The sequence below is a fragment of the Hyperoodon ampullatus genome, assembly GCF_949752795.1.
Source record: "Hyperoodon ampullatus genome assembly, chromosome: 10".
Taxonomy (NCBI): Eukaryota; Metazoa; Chordata; class Mammalia; order Artiodactyla; family Ziphiidae; genus Hyperoodon; species Hyperoodon ampullatus.
This window is the reverse complement of record NC_136923.1, coordinates 49,254,622-49,274,084: the sequence shown is the minus strand read 5'-3', so window position 1 is coordinate 49,274,084 and position 19,463 is coordinate 49,254,622. Positions and strand designations below refer to the sequence as shown.

Below are 19,463 nucleotides of genomic sequence, written 5' to 3'. Positions count from 1 at the left end.
AAGGCCACGCGCTCCATTCATTGGGTTTATGCTGCCCACCTGCTCAGGCTCAGTTTCTGTGGGTTCTTCGGGGGATGGGGAAGAGGGGACCTTGTCTGTGCCATGTTTGGGGTTCCCCGCCTCAGGCCCCCTCTGGTCCATTCTTACATTGGCAGCTGGGAAATCCTGGGCAAGTGCTATAACTTCTCTGTGTTCCAGTTTCCTCCTTGTAAAATGGGCATAAAAAGAGGAGCTACCTGGCATGTAACAAGCTATTACTGAGTAGGGGCCATCTGTGGACTCCGTCTTTACAGCCGTCCACACTGGCAGGCCAGCCCCAGTCCTATAATGCAGATGTTATGGCTTCATTTTTCAGGTGAGAAAATGGAGGCTTGTAGAAAGGCCAGCCTGTTTGTCTGATGACCCATAGCTGTTACATATCTGAGCAAATCAATTGGCACACCGATGCCAAAGCTTGTGCACTTTCTATGCTGCAAGCCCGTGTGCTTTTCTGCATGCTGAGGAATTCCATGGGCCCTGTCCCAAAGGATTCCCCTCTAGGAATAGCACTGTTTTTTCTGGTGAGGCTCAGGCTGACTCATCCTTGAGTGGGGCCAATAAAGTATTTCTGGGGAATAAACTCTTTCTGTTAACTCACTGGGCCAGGTTATTAAGAACCCCTGCTCACCTTTGACTCCTCAGTTAATTAGAGAATTTGGGATCAAGTGCTTCCAAAATTTACCTGAATTCTTTATTAACTGAGTTAACACAGAGCTTATCAGCTCACAGGGGTCACACCTCACGTGGCTGGAAGAAAGGAAGGGGGTCTTAGATGAATACCAAACTTCAGTCAGACATAGAACATGAAGGGTCATCTCAGTTTGACAAACACAGGAGGAAGTAGCAAATGGGAAGGTAAACTTCACACTCTCCCTGGAGCCCAGCATTAAGCCCTGACCGGATTTGCTGCTCCCACAGGGCACTGCGTTGGCGGTCAGAGAAAGTGTGGCTCCAGAATAAAATTGAATGCTGTGTGAATGGGAAGAAGGAGCCTGAAGGCCAAGGAGGCTCACTAACTTCATGATCTGATTTCTTCCTGCCAGCCACACTGCATATTACAAGCAGGGCTGGAGCTTGGCTCCGCTGGCCAAGCTCCCAGGGCCAGGACAGCCGAGGTATGTCTGGAAAAGAGAGGGCCTTTGCCAAGGCAAGCATCTCCCATGCCAGGCAGACCAGCAAATAAGCTGCCTCTTGAAGTCCCTTCATCTGAATCCCCGAGGAGCCAAGGCTTGTTGAAGTACTAAGTGCAAACTCAGGAGCTGCTGAGTGCCCGGTACTGAGAATATAGAGACAAATGTGCAGAAACCAAGTAGGCTTTCATCTTGTGTTCTAAAAAAAAATGTTAATTGATGTTTTTCTGATCCTGAGAGTAATGTGTCTTAGTAAAAAAAAAAAATTTAGAAAATTTAAACTGAATCACTCAATCTCTGGGGAGAAACCTTGATAGCATTTTATGGAATTGGATGTGTCTGCTAGCCAAGGAAAAGTGGGACTGGGAAAAAGGCCAGTTTTGTGAATCTTCTTAAAATAGGGTCCAGAATTTCATATTAAAATTTTTTCTTTAAGTTTTGATTGAGACTTTACTTGAAAAATGAAACTAAAGATTATGAAAATAAGTTTATGTTATTCTACACTTAACAGCTCTTGTAATAATAATGGTCAAGGATACTTAGACCCAAGGCAAAAGTTTATTTGCTTTATTAGCATCTTTAAAATAGCAGTGCAGGGCTTCCCTGGTGGCGCAGTGGCTGGGAGTCCGCCTGCCGATGCAGGGGACACGGGTTCGTGCCCCGGTCCAGGAAGATCCCACATGCCGCGGAGCGGCTGGGCCCGTGAGCCATGGCCGCTGAGCCTACGCGTCCGGAGCCTGTTCTCTGCAACGGGAGAAGCCACAGCAGTGAGAGGCCCGCATACCTCCCCCCGCCCCCCAAAAAAACTAGCAGTGCATTAATTTCTGAAATGAAAGAAGTAACTGAGTCCTGGGTAGGCAGCTTTTGGATGTGAATATTCCTGTTATAAGGTAACATTCTTTGCTTCATATTTTGCCTTTTTTTTTTAGGACAATAACAGAAAGGTCGTTTTTATGATGGTACATTTTTCCCAAACACTTCTCTTGATCTTTTAAATTTAAAGCCTTATCTTCTCAAGCATCTTAAAGTGTTATCATCCAAGGATAATTTTGACTTCTTCAACAGTTAACTGATCTAACTCTGCCAGATCCAGACTTAATCAGAGGCTTTGAGTGGTTTGAGCAGTTTCTGAGCATCACTTTCATTGATTTCATGAAAGCCTGCACCTTTGCAACAGGTTTTAGTAGATTTGCACTGCATCTGAGTTGGATAATCAGATTCTACACTGTCTGGCAATCAGTGACAAAGGGTAGACAGTCTATTCACTGGTCCACATTCCCCGTCAGCTGAGAGCTGGTAATCATAAGTCTTGCAACAGTGCTGAAGGTAAGTTCTCCAAGCTAAAGTCAGTGTAAGCAATGATTGAGGCACAAAAGGAATCAGAGCCAAGGAGAAGCCTTGTCCTTAGAATCTCTCCCATGTACCTCCTGGTGGGGTACCATGTGCCTGGCGGAGGTAAAAAGCACTCTCTCCCCACTAAATCACTATTCCTGATGCTGTCTAAAGCCAGGGCACAGCTAGTTTAGCCACATCATACCAACATTCATCTTTTAAAGGTTCCCTGAGACTTCTTTGACTACAGGATGCCTGCCTGACTATGGAGTGGGGGTGGAGGTGGGCTGGGGTGGTACCTAGCTCCATAGTGACCCTGTTTTTTAAGGTTATGCCCCAGGCAGGATCTAAAACCAGAGCAAAGGGGATGCTGATACTGCTTTGAGATTAAGTGCTCCCTGATGGGGGCAGCTATGCTGACTTTATAACCAGTAGTTAGAAAATTTTTCCTTTGGTTAGTAAGGATTTGAACAACATTCGTTAGCATGTGAGGGTTCCTCTCACATTGCCTCTCCCCACCTGGGAACAAATGCCCAGTACTTTCCAGAAGCTCTCAGTGCCAGCAGCCTCATCTATAAAGAGTATTGTCTGAGGTCAGGTTCACCGGAGAAGAACCTGAGATGGGGATTCCTGGGCAAATGATTTACTGCAGAAATGCTCTTGGGAGAAAAGGAGTGAAGGGAACAGAATGGGGCAGAAGACAGGAGCAAACAGGGATGTGCTCTCAGCCTAATCCCATGGGGGCTCTGGAACATGAGTTGCACAGTACAGCTGGTCTCACCTTGAGGCAAAGGGGCAGCCTTTTGCACCCATGTCAATCATAGGCTGCAGAGGAAGGGTGTTATAACCTCCCAGGCAAAGCAGCTCCCATTCAGCCAGGGACTGGAAGTCATCTAGTAAAGGGGTTCTGGGTGCAGCACTTGTGCCATCCACACCAGCAGTCACAGTGTTTGCTGAAGCCCATGCTCTGGGGGCCTCTTTGCCTCATAGCTGCAGTGAAGAGTGGAAAACGGAATTAAAGCCTTTCAGTCAAGGGGACTTACATAGCCATGGGAGGGCTGTTCTGGTGCTGACAGGCGCAGAAGGGTGGTCCATGACATTCCTCCCTGTCGCAGCGTCCGGGAGTGCGTGAGTCATGACCGTACACTGAGCGCTCTCATTCCTACAGAAGTCTTTGGTTTTCACTCTTTTTGCTTGTCCCCCACCCCAAGATCCAACCAGAATTCTGTCATTTCTATTAGACTGAGTAGGGTGGAAGAGAGATGTGGAATAATGCAATAAATGCTGGTTTAAATGTTATTTCCTCGCATTTTGGAATTAACAAAAATAAGGTAGTTCAGCAGTTCTCAGACAATCAAAAGCAGTCTTAGATCAAAGCTGAGTAAACAGAGGTCCCCTCAAGTTCCAGAGTAAATTTTTAAAGCCTAGTGAGTCCTTCACATCCATGTAAAGCCTGAAGAAGTCTTCGGGGTGATAAATCTTTGAGAACGGATAGACCTTTGACTTAAATTGAAAACCTCTCTCCTGGTTTGAAAGGGATTTCCAGTGAGATGTTGAGCTTTGGAACTGGGTTGAGTAATATAATTTATGTATATCCTGGGATGCTCTTGAGAGTAATTACACCAGAACAACAGACGTAAACCAAGACTGTCCCAGGGAGTTAAGGTCACCTAGGCTTGAGCTCGCTGCCTCTAATGCCCACAGGCCAGTTAGCTAGTATTTAGAGTAGCTTGTACTTGGGCCAATTGTGGACATTGCTTCTTGGGTGAGGAATTATAAGGAAGAGGAAGGTGACAAGAGGCCACCAACAGTGAATCATTAGGACCAATCTTTAGGACCAATCATTAGGACCAATCTCAGTTCGTGAGACAGCATTTGAGAAATTATTCACTGGTTTTCCTTATTGAGATTGCCGCTGCATGTTCTCGAGATTCCAATAGCAGCCCCTCACGCTGCCCTGTAAATGTCTGTTTCTCTGCTGGAAGATGTTCCCCTTCTAAGCTGTGAGCTCTTCAAGGACAGGGACTAATGTCATTCAGATCTGTGTCCTCAGTGCTGATCGTGGGAGGTGATGTGATGACTCAGCCACTCAATGGATCCTCAGGGTCCGTTCCAAATCCTGTGCCATGCCCATATTAGATATGCAAACTTACCTGCTACCCACGAGTGTTTGGGGCAAGATGGGTGAAGGAAACCTTGGAGGAAGGGCTGAGGAAAGGTGTTCCTGACAGTGGGAGCAACTAGGCAAAAGTGTGGAAAGTGTGGAAATGAGACCAAGAAAAGGATATTTGTAGAATAGTGACATATGTGCTCAGAGAGGTAGGGGCCAAATGGATGCCAGTGTTAAGATTTTGAGTTTTATTATGTTCATAATGGAGAGAGGCATTTTAAGAAGATTCCTCAAGAAACCTGTAGAATGGACCAAAAAAAGGCAAACTCATAGCAGTGGCTCCCAAAGCATTGCACAGTGGAACACTTACTGTATCACCTATCATGAATTGAAAATGCTTATCTCAGGCCCCACAATCTCAGCGTATACTCAGGGTCTACTCAGACCACTGGGGCGTGGCCTGGGAATCTGTATTTTTTAAGGCGCTCCCAAACCAATTTTAATGCAGGAGGTCCCAAGTCCACATGAGGGATGCTGACTAAGGTCACAGAGAACCGTTAGAAAACTTAACAGTCACTGAGATCAGTTATCCCCATTAGATATCTAGATTGGATGCTGAAAGATAAGCTACAGTTCCCTTTTATATTTATATATCTCCTATGTTTTATTTCGTTGTATTTCGGGTTGTTTCGGTTGCTGTTTCTTTGTTGCTATTTTCTAAATAAAGTTTTATTGATGTTTAGAAAACAGACAAAAGTACACAAATCATTAGGCACCCAGCTCAGTGAATTTTCACAATGATCACACCTGAGAACATCCCCAGCACCCCGAGAACTCCCTTCCACTTGCCACCCGCCAATTATTATCTTGACTTCTAATCCCACAGATGAGTTATTTGTTTTTTGTCATTTCTACTTTTTGTGTTTGGTAATGTTCATAATATATTAGTGTAATAGTATATGTGTATAACATATAACTAAGTAGGTATGTTGTGGTAAGTGCTCACATTTTTTTTTTTTTTTTCTGATTAGACAACTTAAACTTTTTTTATTTCACCCATCTACCTGGAAGTGCGGGTCTGGGCTGAGGTGCAGGTCTTGGAAATTGGAGGAGGGAGCATGGGTGACATTTCAGAGCCAGAATCCACACAGGTTGGTTCCTTTTGGCTGCCATTGTGTGTTGCAGAGTTGCCAAGGCCCTCGAGAAGATCAGGGCCTTGGTAGGGGAAGGAGATAGGTTTTAGAGTCAGTCAAGAATGACCTTGGGGGCTTCCCTGGTGGCGCAGTGGTTGAGAGTCTGCCTGCCGATGCAGGGGACATGGGTTCGTGCCCCGGTCCAGGAAGATCCCACATGCCGCGGAGCGGCTAGGCCCGTGAGCCATGGCTGCTGAGCCTGCACGTCCGGAGCCTGTGCTCCACAGCGGGAGAGGTCACAACAGTGAGAGGCCCATGTACCGCAAAAAAAAAAAAAAAAAGAATAACCTTAAGGAAGTCACATGACCTCATTGAACTCCAGCACCCCAGCTTCTAGACATTCAGCCAGTGCTAGTTCTGTTCTGTGCCTTCTCCTTTTCCCAAATCTGCAAACATTCTGTCTCCCCTCAGAAGTCTTGATTTGGCCTCAGTGAGTCAGAGAGGCCCTGTGGGTTATGAAGAGCCTCCTGCTTTCCATTGACTTTGGTTGTAAACCATGTGTGCAGGTGGAAAGATGGCAGCTCCCCGTGGCCCCTTTCCTGGTTTTCTCAAGCCTGTCTGTAGAGTCCACCCAGGCCAGCTATGCTGGGAACCCTCTCCTTGCCCTTGCACCTACCCCCACCCTGGGAAGGCTTGCTGAGGGTGCAGCTCAGCCCTCATTGCTTCATGCTGTAGAAAGAATCCCTGTGTTTTCCTTGGTGCGATTTTCTTAGCGTTTATTTTTCCTCAACTAGTAAGGTTTTGAAAGGCAAGATTAGGGTGTGAGCCAGAAAGGCGACTTGGATGCCTTTTAATGCAAACCTAAGGAGGCATCCAGCTCACGTGTGGGCTGTCCCGTTTCACCAGGAGAGCACCGGGGTTCAGAGCCAAAGGGTTGATTAAGAATGAAGAGTGTTCTTACTAATAAGAACCTGCTGTATAAAAAATAATAATAATAATAATTGCTTTAAAAAAATCACATTTTTAACTCTTTTTATCCCTACATCTTCCAAACTTTTTGACCCCAAAACCCTTTTTTAAAATGTAATACCCACAGAACTAATGTTTTACGGAACACAGTTAGGGAAACTCTGATATACAATAACAAACATGATTAAAAAAAAAAAAAAAAAAGAATGAAGAGTGGTTTTGTCCTCTGCACCGTCTTCCCAGAGAACCTCTGGCAAGGGTGGCAGGGCAAGTGGGCAGTCAGAGGAGGATGGGGACTTGGCCTGTCAGAGGCTCCTCATTCCAGCACAGCCAACAGTGGCTGTTGTCTGAGAACTTCCCTAAAGCAGGACCATGTCTGCTGAAGCCTGGATTTGCCTCCCTGGGGCTCCTCCACACACCTGTCCTGGTGCAGCTGGCCCATCTGTTGGTACTTTTTGTCTTTCAGGAGGAAATGGGCATTTCCTGTGACCTGCTGGAATCGGACTTCCTCAAATGCAGTGTGGGATTCCCTTTCATGAGGTCGAAGTCGAAGGTAAGGGGCAGGGATGGGGCACTTCCTTGGCAGCACCCCCGGCCCTTCCCACCAGCCACTCATTCTGCAACTGCCTCCCCGAGGTTTCGTCCACACCCCACTGCAGCAGGGTGGCCAGCAAAGCCCTGCCTGGGCACAGCCAGCCCTGTCCATGGCCATCTCCAAGTCTGTTCCGGGGGGCCGTGGACATGTGGTCCTTCCCCTTGATCCATGTGACATACCGCAGATGTGAGACACACGCCACGGCCTTTGTACTTTGTCAATCACCATCTGGTTGGCCTCTTAACATTTTATTTTCTGGGACATCCCATGCCACTTTGAGTCCCTGGGACAACATAGGAGAAGATGTGGTCTGGGCTAGTGACCTACAGTCCTGGCTGTCACCCCCCGGGAACTCACAGTTTTTTGAAGAGGCCTCTTAAAATATAAATAATTGTATTGCACTTCATTTTTTCAGAAAAGTACAAGAAAGTACAGTCACTTTGGTATTTATAAGGAGCCACATTTTCTAAGCGCAAACAATAATATGGTTTAGCATATTTGGAGATTCATGGAACATTCTAGTATGTGCCATCACTATAAAGAGATGCAAAGACATAGAAGATGTGATTTTTGGAGGTAAAACTAGACTCTAAAAGACCAGTTCTGCCTTTTTAAATGGAAGCTGTTTTCCCTGCTATGATTTGAAGGAAATTTTATATTCCTTTGTCTACCTTTTTTCCCTTCCTAAAAAAAAAAAGAAAGTTTAATCCTTTTATCCTGCCTATGTCGTAGAATTGGATCATTTTAATCTCTAAGGCTTTTTGGTCTCAGTACATAGGAGCTGTTTTGCAAACCAGTTGTGAGAATGTTCTAGTAAGGAAGATTTGCTCATTTCTTAGCAAATCACTTGAATCCCTCCGCCTCGTTGAATGTACCTGCTCCAAACTGTGGTGGCTCTTACATATGTGATTCCTCAGCCTTTTTTTCTGGCTCTGATCCTCATTCTGTCCACATTCATCCCAGGAGAAGGGAAGCCCCAAGTGGTGGCTGTCCTCAGAAAAGCTGGCAGAATATGGGCCAAGTCCTGTGAGATTCCAGGTAGGGTGAGGATGCAGGAGGAGGACCCTGAATGCTGGGCATCATTGCCTGTAGTAAAATATGGCACGCACATGCACACACACACACACACAAATTTTATTGACATCTTTTGAGCAACAGGAAATAGACTTAATTGAAACACTTTAAAAGTAGCCATTTTGGGCTTCCCTGATGGCGCAGTGGTTGAGAGTCCGCCTGCCGTTGCAGGGGACACGGGTTCGTGCCCTGGTCTGGGAGGATCCCACATGCCACGGAGCGGCTGGGCCCGTGGGCCATGGCCGCTGAGCCTGCGTGTCCGGAGCCTGTGCTCCGCAACAGTGAGAGGCCCGCATACCGCAAAAAAAAAAAAAAAAAGTAGCCATTTTGTTGTAAAATCCAGCCTCCCTCCCTCAAACCTGAGGTGCGTCTTGCTAGTTTTAAAGATATTTTAAAAGGAAAACTTATCATTGCAGATGGATCCAGGATCACTTCCCATAAAGAGAAAGTGAATAAATGAATACAATGAAAATAAAGTAATCTTGACTTATGGGGCCTTAAATTTTGTTAAAATTCATTCTCTCTCAAAATAATCACAGAGCCAACAGAAGTATGGATGTTGGATGTTGGATTTTTTTTTCCAGCTTGGTAATGTCACTGCCTTCCTCCACATACAGAAGTGAAGGCCTGTAGCAAGGCTAGTCCTGGAGGCAGGGCTCTGGGGGTGAGTCCCTGGAGAAAGCCCCAGAAGCGACCCAGCAGGGATGGCGCTCCCTCTATCCACAGCCCGGCTTGTCCTGCCCTGCCCTCAGACCCTGTGGGTCATCAGGCTCCAGACCACCTGCTAAGCCTCATGACCACACTATCTGCTTACTTCGCTGGCTGTATGTTTCTGTCTCTCATGACCAGCCTGCCCGGTTCCTGACCTTCTGTTCTCCCAGGCCTCTGGCTCTCATTTTGGCTTTGTGCCCAAATCTTTTGCTTCTTACCTCACTTTGATCTTTAGAGGGTTTAATTCAGATCTCCTGCCAGTTCAGACTCTCTGCTGCAATGAGACCCTTGACTTTCCCTTCCTTTGGGTCCTCCAGCTCTGTTTCCTGTCCTGTCTCCATGCCCCACCCTCACTGTAAGCTGACAGGTCTCACTGCAACAGAAATTTCTGTCTAGAAAGGGATGTCCAGCATCCACTCTAGTTGATGGTCCAATGTCATGATCCAGCATTCATTACTTTCAGGTAGCATTCAGTTCAGTAGAATCCAGTGTTGCAAAGTTAGACCATTGCCTAGAATTCGTCATAAAGGAACGAAATGATGTCATAAAGGAACAAATATTTAGATGTTAAATAAGTCATAGACTCTCAGAACTTGATGGAATTTAAGGATCATTTTGTCCACCCTCTTCTTTTTTATTGAAATGCAAAGAGATCGAGTATCTTGGCCAAGATCACATAGTTTGTGGTAGAGCCTGGCTCTATAAGCCCTACCCGAGGGGTCCTTCCTGATTCCCACACTTGCCCGGTGTGTATATGGTGAAAACCATTTGCTTGGAGCAGTGTTCCCCGAATCACAGGGTGCCCACCACTGGGAGTACCTGAGATGATTTTGGATGGCTCATGAGATGATTTTAGGTGATAACATGGACATAGCACTAAACCACGTTGACTCTAACAGTGAGAAATTTATTACCTTTTCAACACTCTTTCAATCCTAACTTTTTGTGGGAGAAATTCTCCGGTAGCTCTACAATATCTCTAACACCTCCCTATCAGTCATTAATCTCCCTTTTATCAAAATAGAGCAGACCTTAGGCCCAGAGCCTTCAGCAGGCAACAGAATTCAACACCCCTTTGTTTCCGTTATGTTTATTTTTATGATGACCTCCTCTTTATGGCAAGTGATCCTGGATTCCCATCTGTGATAGTGATATAAATTCTTCTCTTTAAAATAGTCTTTAAACAGCAAGAGTGAGGCAATAAAAATACAAAGTACATATCACAGGTGATATGATAAGCAGATGTAGCAAAAAACTGGGATGATGGTGTGTGAGTGAAATTTAGGAAGTCCTGGTTTAAGAGTTCAAGCGTATCGCTTCCTAACGAAAACCTCAGTTGCTGAAAAGGACAGTGTGCCTCTCGCCAGAGTGGGCTCTGGATTTTATTGCTAAAGTTGTATCTCTGGCCTGACCATCAGAGAGAAATGCACACAGAATAAAGCTTGCCGTGCAAATGAGCAACCAGAGGTCATAAACTGCAGAAGATTGTAGTGTTTAAGTTTGGAATGCTGGCTGATGCCAAATGTCACTTTCTTTTCCCATAGTATGAATTCAGCGTGATCTTTGATACAGGCCACCTGTCTGGGGAAGAGGAAGTTCTTAGCTTCATCGTTACTGCTCAGAGGTAAGGGGGATTTAAATTTTTTCCAAAGATGAAAGATTTATGGGACCAAGAAAGGTCATGCCCTGGTCATGCTTTGATGATGATGCCCAAAACGCTGAGGAGGAAGGAACTGCTCAGTGATAAAGCCCCAAACCGCTGCATAGAATCGGGTCTCTCAAGGATGGTGCTTGTCTAGTTCCGCTTGTGCAGACACCAGCTCAGAGAGAGCTGGGAAGGACTAGGGGTTCATCCAGTCAGAGGTAAATGATTTTACAGCTGAGGAGAGACAGGCCTGGAGTGGTCAGGATTCCAGCCCAAGCTTGTGTGGTTGGTTAGTTCACAAGTGTCCTCTGTGGTCAGTGGCTTCTCATGCATGTATCCCAGCATCCCTTGATGCGAGGACAGGGCTCCTGCAGCCTGAGGGCCTGGCCAAGCCTGTTGGTGGAGGCCCCCAAGAGATGGTCCTCAAGAGAGGGCTTGTCCTAGGAGCTGAGTGGACAGATAGGGAAGGGGACAGTGCAGTAATGATGTCTTCCCTCAGGACTGTGCTCCTGCCTCTCTCTCTCCAGTATAGCCAAGGGTGCTTGAGAGAGACTCTGGGGTCGTGAGCTGCCTCCACAAGCCAGAATCCACATGTGCCTTGAAATACCATCTGGGTAGCCCTTGGCCGATAGCTGGGCTGGAAGGAGAGGTATTTAGGTGGGTGAATAGGGAGATACAAGCTTTGACTGCATAGGTTGGATACCCAAGGCAACCTTTTTATTTGAATTTTTATTTGGAAATGATTTTAAACTTAACAGAAATGTTGCAAAGAATAGTGCAAGGAACTCCTGTATACCCTTTACCCAGATTCACTCAGTCTTGACGTGCTGCCTCATTTATTTTATCATTCTCTTTCTATGTATGATTTTTTTCCACTTAACCATCTGAAAGTAAGTTGCAGATATCATGCCTCTTTACCCAAAAGTGTCTCCATGTGTTTCCTAAGAATGAGGCCATTCTCTAAAATAACCCCAGTATAGTTATAAAATTCAGGAAATTTAACACTGATACAATGCTATTATCTAATCTCTAGTCCATGTTCCAGTTGTCCCCAAAATGACTTTGTAGCCACTTTTTTACTGGTCCAGAGTCTGATCAAGGATCAGGCATTCAGTTATCATGTCTTATCTCTAGTTGCCTTAATCTCCAAGACAAACTTTCATGCCAAGGGATCTGAATCTATCCCAGAGGTGGTCTGGAGATCTGAACCAAACACTGTGAAGCCCAAGGTCAGGCAAGATCCACAGAAAAAAAGGTGAGATAACAAAATCAGGAACCTCATGGCTAATGGAGGCCGGGAAAATGGAAGGCCAGACACTAGATGAGCAGACCATGAAACCAGGGGCTGCAAGTCAACCAGAGAAAGGCTATTGTGCAGCCACAGGTTAGCATGCGGCCAAGACTGGAGACCCACTGAATCCGGGGTGCAGAGCGAGGCAAGGGGCTAAGCGTTGTAAAACTAAGGCCTCCACCCACATGGTCACCTCTGAAATGAGGGTGCTCAACCCAAGACTTCCTCCAAGGAGGACTGCACCCTTGGGCACTAAGAAGGCGCTCCTGGTCCCACATTCTGAGAGAGAAGGTCATCTCCCGGACTTTTCAGATGAGCCCCATGGTGCAAGATAACAGGTGCCGGCTCAGCCATCTATCTGACCCCCAGGTAGAGCAAGGGGTCCTGCTCTGGACCACTGCTCTCAGCCCCATTCATGTCCATCAAGTGTAAAGCACTGAGCAGAAGCTGAGAGGGAGCAGGGATGAATGAGAGAGAGTCTTCCATCTCAAACCTCATCAAGACAGGGTCAGTCTAGAGACAGAGGCAGACACGGCTCAGTGCAGGAAGTAGGGCAGAACAGCCCAGGGCAGGCACTGTCCCTCACTCATTCTACAAACCTTTGAGCACTTACTACGACCAGCTACTGTGTGAGACAAGGGGAGATACAGCAGGGACCAAAGTTAGTAAAAGCCCTTCTCTTGGGCTCCTACAGTCGCTTCAAGCCTCAAAGCAAATTCACAAATCCATAATCAAAGTGTCTCCTGTCCCATGAAATAATCAAAACTTGATTTCAAGTTAAGGCTTCCTCCCCTCTGCCAGGGCAAGGCTGCAGGAGGGAAGCCTTTCTCTGGGAATAGTCTAGCTTTCCTGCAGTGGTGCTTCTACTGGCCCTCTCCCCCTTTTCCTGAGAGCCCCCCAGGCTCACAGCAGGGGTTGTGAGAGGTAAAAGGCAAACAGGAAAGGTCTTACTTACCAGGCACTGCTGCAGGCACTCACTCAGTCTGGGTATGCAGAGCTGGCTCCTCCCCTTTGGGGACCCCCTCCACCCTCCCACTACTGGGGAGGCTCACCTGTGCTTCCTCCCTCACCACATTTTCCAACCTCAGCCTCTAGGCGGCCAAAGATGCCTTCAGTTCCTGCTGCCGAGACAGTGCCCCGAGACAGGACCAAAGGTGACCCTACCCTGGCTCTTGCTTGTAGATCCCACTCAGGAATCTTTGCCCTGACAGTCTCTGGAAAGGCAGGTGATCCTTGTGGAGTCAGGAGGAGAAAGCCAGCAGCCCCCTCCCCTTAAGTTTCCTGGGCCTGCATCTGACTGTCCTGATCAAGGTCCTCTGAAGCTTAGAAGGCAGTCACCCTCCCCTGACCACAAACCATTTTCTCCAAAATCTGTCTCCAAGAATCCTCCTTTCCCGACTCTGTTACATCCTTGACATTATAGTTTGGGTTGTTGCCACCAGACATAGTAAATCCTGGTTTAGTGCTTTCCTCTGAATTTTGGCATCTATTACGCCTCAGCCAAAACTTGGATTTTAACACCCTGTCGTACTCACCCCAGCCTGAGTGATTCTTGAATTTTCACGAAAACACCAATTAGTCAAAGGTTAGACTAAGATTCTTCCCAAGTGCTGAATCTTTCAACATCACCCTTGGTCCATTCTTGCCTCTTACTAATTAATGGCTTTGCCCGCAAAGCCTGAAGTCACTGGGCTTTTGGGAGGTTCAGGTCAGGCCCCAACATATACAACCCAACAGTAGACAGCAGCAGGACTGGTGGGGCAAACACTTAACGAGGTTTTGTTTTATTTTTTCACTGGAGTCCTTCCTCAGTCTCAGTGTTATTTAAAACTCACAGAATTAAGATTAATTTTCCTTTGGGAACCACTGTGAAGCTGGAAGGATACATTTTCAGAGCCCCTCAATCCACCACCACTGTAGCATATTTTTGCGTTTAATGCTGCTTTCTCTATTTTTTTTTTTAGCATTTTCCTTAATATTTTAGAGAATGTTCTTGTCTTAAAAATGAGAGCACAGCACGTCACAGTGGTTGTTTGACCCTCTTTACCTTGTGTTGTCATATCCAACCTCCACTCCAAAGGTGATGACTTTCTGGCCTTTAGTTCAGCACTAGTGGGACTTAACAAACACTAATTATATCCTACATATTGCAGTGGGACATGCAAACCAGATGGAAATAAGAACCACAGTGAATGCTAAAATACAGCCCAGCAATCCCCCAACTCCTGCACAACTTTCCAGTGCAGCATGGCTCCCGCTGTCTGTCAGGGTAGCATTGCCACAGGAATAATAGCATTTCAACACAGATGACAATTGTCTGAGCTTGCCAGCTTTGAAATCATGCAAGACGTGATTTTTTATTCACACTATTTTCAATATCACATCATTCACGTTTACATAAAGCATGGCTGTGGTCTAATAGAAACGCAAAGCATAGAGAAGGTAGACTTTGTTCCCACTGCTAGAATCCAAGAAGGGCTTCACTGGGGAGGTGGCATTTACACAGAGGAGTCTGTTTTGGGGCTGAAGAAGCCTAGGCACAGTGGTGAGGATGTGCATGGCACAGCCTACTCTGTCACACCCATGTGACTGGTGGGCATTGAAGTGTGTTGGGGATTCCTGACCATCTCAGAGGAAGGGTGGGGGACATACAAGGGCAGTAGAAGGAAGATGAGGCTGAAAGAGGAGATTGGGCTGGGCCACGGAGGGCCTTGACAGCCTCAACTGCATTCCCCAGGCAGTGGGGAGCCACTGAAAGTTTTTGAAGAGGGGAGTGATACAATGCAATGGCTTGCCCACAGAGCACAAGACTGTTGGACTTAATAAAGGGGGGCAGATGCTTATTCCAACCTGAAAATTATTCTGCTGTTCCTAGGATCCACAGAAAACTCGCCATTGTTGGGCAGATCTATCAGTGTGCTGTCTGGGTCTCTCAACACCTGGAGCAGCTGATATTCATGGGAAGGAACATTTGGGCAGGAAATATGACATGGAAGAGACTTTTCCTTGTCAAAAAGAGGAAACTCCACCTACTTCCCAATCCCATTTAGGGCTAATCAGAGGTGTCAAAGAAGGGGAGCAAACAACACAATGGCAGAAACTTTATCTACTAGAATCTCATGTCCATAGACCAGTGGTGTTCTGATCTTAGGAGCCCATTGGAATCACCTGGGAGCCTTAAAAACTACCGATGCCTGGTCCACCCTACAGGGATCCTGATCTAATTTGTCTGGGGTGAGATCTGGGCATTGGGATTTTTTTAAAGGTTCATCAAGTGATTACTCTGTATAGTCCCTTACTCTATACTGGGCACATTTTCACTCAACACACATCTGTTAAGCACCTACTGTTTGCCAGATGCAGTGCTGGGCATATAAGAAAACGCTAATAACTTAATTAAAGAACATCCCTTTATGTACATTAATATTTCTATATAGCATTAGGGAACACCTAGTACTGGTCGCTTAAATAATTAAATATCAGAATCTTCTAATTTCTTGAATCACAGATGTTTAGGAAGCTGTGTTATCTATTAAACTTGCAGCAGAATAATTCAGGCACCCATTCCTCTGCAGACTTTGGTGAAAATCTGGTCTTACTGTCCCAGAGGGCACCCACAGCACTTGATTCCCTACTGTGACGGAAGGATCCTTAAAGCTCCTTATCTTGAAAGCCACAGTTAAAATACCAATCGTCCTTTTCTTCCCGTCACCACCCTTTGAAGATCTCTTGCCTACTTGTGGATTTAGGAGGATAGAAAGTTGAGACTAAACAGTTTCTCAAGAGCTCCTGTCTCAGCAGCCTGGCTCTGCAGACCATGGGAAGCATCCTAAGTCACGAGCTTGCAGAATAACTGGGGGCCTTTTGATGTTCAGCCTCTTTATCTCAACTTTGCAACTTCACTCAGTCTGGAGCAGTCACCCGATGACAGATGAGACTGTTGGGCCAGAGCTGCCAGCGGCCACAGGTGGCTGGACAAATGGCAGGGCACGGGGTGGTGCTTCCATCAGGAACCAATTACTCAGACCTGGTGGGATGCTGGGTGAGGGGAGGGAGCAGGCCCGGACGTTGCCGTCCTCCCATCCATTCCGGGGTCACCTCTGGTTTGCTCTGAGCAGTGATTGTACAGCTTTCATTGTCCCCCCTGGGAAAGGAAGGGCAAGGAAGTGAGGCCAGGTGGGCACCTGATCCTGCTGCTTCTGTAAACTGTGATGGATTCACCCCATATGCGGAAGACAGATGAGGAGTCAGGGGTCAGAGTCACAGAGCACCATTGTTTCAGAACAATAGGAGAGAGGAGGAGAGGGGATGTGAGCCATTGAAGTATGGTTGCATTCAGCACTCACTGGTGGGGAGAGGAAGGCAGTGGGGGCGGAGGGAGGGCAGGGAGCCGGCAGGAACTCTGCACAGGTTCAGGGAATGATGGGTGGGGAGTGGTCCGGATGAGCTGTGTCCAAACCTCAGCGGGTCTTGGGGACTCTTATGTTCCACCCCTGGAGGGTGAACTTAGCTTTCAACTGGGACCCTGTGTTCACTCTGTGTGGTAGAACCAAGTATAGGTGCTGGGTTCGGCACCATGTACCCAGTAGCCATGCTTTTTCCCAAGGTGGTTGCTTCCCTACAATAATGATCACAATTCATATTTGAAATTTCATAAAGTAGTGAAGGGAAACTAGGTCTTCTCTCTCCTTTTCCTCCTCCTCCTCCCTTCCTCTCCTCTTCCTTCTCCCCTCCCTCAATCCCCCAAATCTGGTATCAGGAGAAGGCATCACAGTGGAAAAGCACTGGTTTTGGAGACTGTCCTGGTGGCTGTGGGTGCTTGGGGCAAGTTACCTAATCTGTCTGAGCTGCTTCTTACCTGTCAGTGGTGGGTGAGCCCCTCCCTCTGGGGTTACTCTGAGGACCCAGCTCAGTCACGCTGAGGAGTGTGCCTGGCACATGGTAGCCCTCAACAGCATCAGCCCCCTTGTGCTCACCTTTCCAGAATGACCCTGCAAGACTCCCCATTCTGTGCTTCCTCACACCGAGGGGAAGGCCTGTATGTGAACCTGCTGGAGCCAGAATTCCATAACAGGAGCTCCCATGATATTTATCAGGACGGGGTTGGCCAGGACCTCTCTCCTGGCCTTGCTTGTCAGTGGATGATGGGTGATGCCTGTAGATGGGAAATAGATGCTAAAGTCCAGCAGACCCCTTCCCAGCTGCAGTGCCCTAACCTTGCTGGTCCATTACTCATGGAGCAAGCCTTGCAGAAGCAGCACACACTGTTGGTACCCACCCATAACCTCTCAGCACTCACCTCCACCACGCACGCACTGGACAGCTCCCAGCTCCCAGCACCTGCCTCTCTGCCTGAGGCTTTTTCTGGCCACACACCCCCTCACCTGTGCACATAGGGCAGGTGCCAGGGATTTAATGCCCCCTCCCCGCCCCCCAGCAGGCCTCAGGAATCAGTGGATCAGCTCCCATGGCCTCAGTTAGGGAGACTGGGGTTGGTGCTCCACGCTGCCTCCCAGAATTCCCCGGCCAGACCAAGCCCCGCTGCCCACAGCCCTGACCTCCTGGATCATGTGCCCTGATTGCCTGCCTTCCTTCCTGTCTCCCTTCTCCACTCCCCACTCATGTCTTTGCGGGGGGAATACACCTGAGACCATAGGGCACTGGGATGCCATACAGGGACCAAAAACAGAGCCGATGGTAAAAAGGTGCAGAACAGAGACCTGTTGCAGGGAGGGGAGACGCCCTCCGTGGGCGGGCTGTGCTGACCAGTGTCCCCTCCTCTCTCCCTGCACAGCGGCAACATGGAGCGCTTAGAGTCCCTGCACGACAACACCCTCACGCTGACGGTGCCGCTGATGCACGAGGTGGACACATCCATCACTGGGTGAGTAGCCGGGACACAGATCTGCCTGGAATGGAACCCTGTACTTCTCTTATGTTTGCTTGTGTAGCCAGGAGCCAGGAGCCCTGCCACTGCTTTTGCCCAGCTTTGAAATGCAGGATGAAGCTTTAGCTGCAGTGACTCGTGTCCTCCTCCCTGATTTTCTCCTCTTTCCCAGCTACCCACCCACCTGGTAGGTAACCCAAGAAGTGTGATGACAAATATAAGCCCCATAATTTCTTTGAATATTCTGTACATCTTTCCATGCATCTCTTCCCAGTGCCCACCCCTCCAGAGTGTCATAGGATAGGAGGCAGCTTGATTCCTGGGATTAAAATCTTAGCCAAAGGCTCCTGGGCCAGAGGTTACGACCAGATGCATCCCAGTGCCCTGGCTGGCTCCCAGGAAACCTGGGCTGCTTTCTGATTAGCCTCGAGTCACCACTGACTTTGCGTGTTTCCGACCCTTCTGCAGAGCCAGCAGGCAGGGCCGATCACAGCAGGCACACCATCTGCCTGGCTGAAGTCCTTGGCCACTCAATGCTGCTGGCATTGTTGGAAAGCAGGGCTGCAGGCAGGCACCCAAAACAACCCGGGGTGGTTTTCAGCCAAAACCCAGGCCTGGAAAAATGAGAAGTCAGTTCCTGTTTCCGGCTTCAGAAACAGAGCACATACTTCTTTGATAGTGGAAAAAGGATTTGCACAATTAGTTTAGATCAAATGAGGACCTGTTGAACCCTTGCCCCACAGGCAAGCTGAACTTTCTGGAGGTTCAAAGTTTCTCATTTTTCAGTTTTCAAGTGCTTCTGGGTCCCGGCCTTGGCTGGAAGTAGAAAAGTTAATGCGTTGCAGAAGGAACCATCCCTGCAAAGCTCCCCCACTCTGCTGGGTGTCAGGAATGAGTCTCCGGTGGGCGTTCCTGCCTCTTGGCGTTTTTCATCACGTTCTTTAGACATGAGGCATTGGTGGAATATATTTGCAAATTAACACAGATTTGCCTCTGTTCATGGCTCTATTTTTAACCCTGTAGTTTATTTACTTGTCTCCTCAGAGGCACAGTGAGAATATCCCCAGGACCAAGCCCCGTCCTCGGGGGATGAAAGAGAAAACACAGGCTCACTTGATCCTGTTGTCCGGCCCTCAGAGACCTCGTTGTGAAGTGTTAACAGCACCCCCCACCCCCGCCAGCCCCCTCTCCCCCTGCTGACGAAGCCATCAGTTAAACAAACGAGTGAACTGCTGATACTTCCAGGAACATAAAACAGGGCTCATTTAAATGAACCAGCTCTTGCCATTGGGTGGTACTGGGAACTCACTGCATTTCCAAACTAATGTACGTTATGTTGAAAATAGGTGAATTGCTATCCATTCAGACTTGGTACCAAAAATCTTACATTATTGTGTTTAGGCAAGTGAGCAGCTTCTAGAATCTCCTCTAGAATCCATTATTTGTCTGGGAATTTAGTAAGTCTGGCTTTGTCTCATCTTGGGGTTTGTTTTTGCGGGCAACGTTGAAAGCATCACTACAGAATGAACCGGAATTCTTAATCACAT

General features: G+C 47.5%; 1 protein-coding gene across 1 annotated transcript in view; it reads left to right on the top strand.

Moving 5' to 3' along the window:
- Positions 1-19,463, top strand: part of ITGA9 (integrin subunit alpha 9) — a 353,562-nt gene that overhangs the window by 267,703 nt on the left and 66,396 nt on the right. The window contains exons 19-21 of the mRNA XM_079713622.1: positions 7,180-7,266; positions 10,638-10,717; positions 17,824-17,913. Of these exons, the coding sequence (XP_079569748.1) occupies positions 7,180-7,266; positions 10,638-10,717; positions 17,824-17,913 (257 nt within the window). The remainder of the gene's footprint in view (positions 1-7,179; positions 7,267-10,637; positions 10,718-17,823; positions 17,914-19,463) is intronic.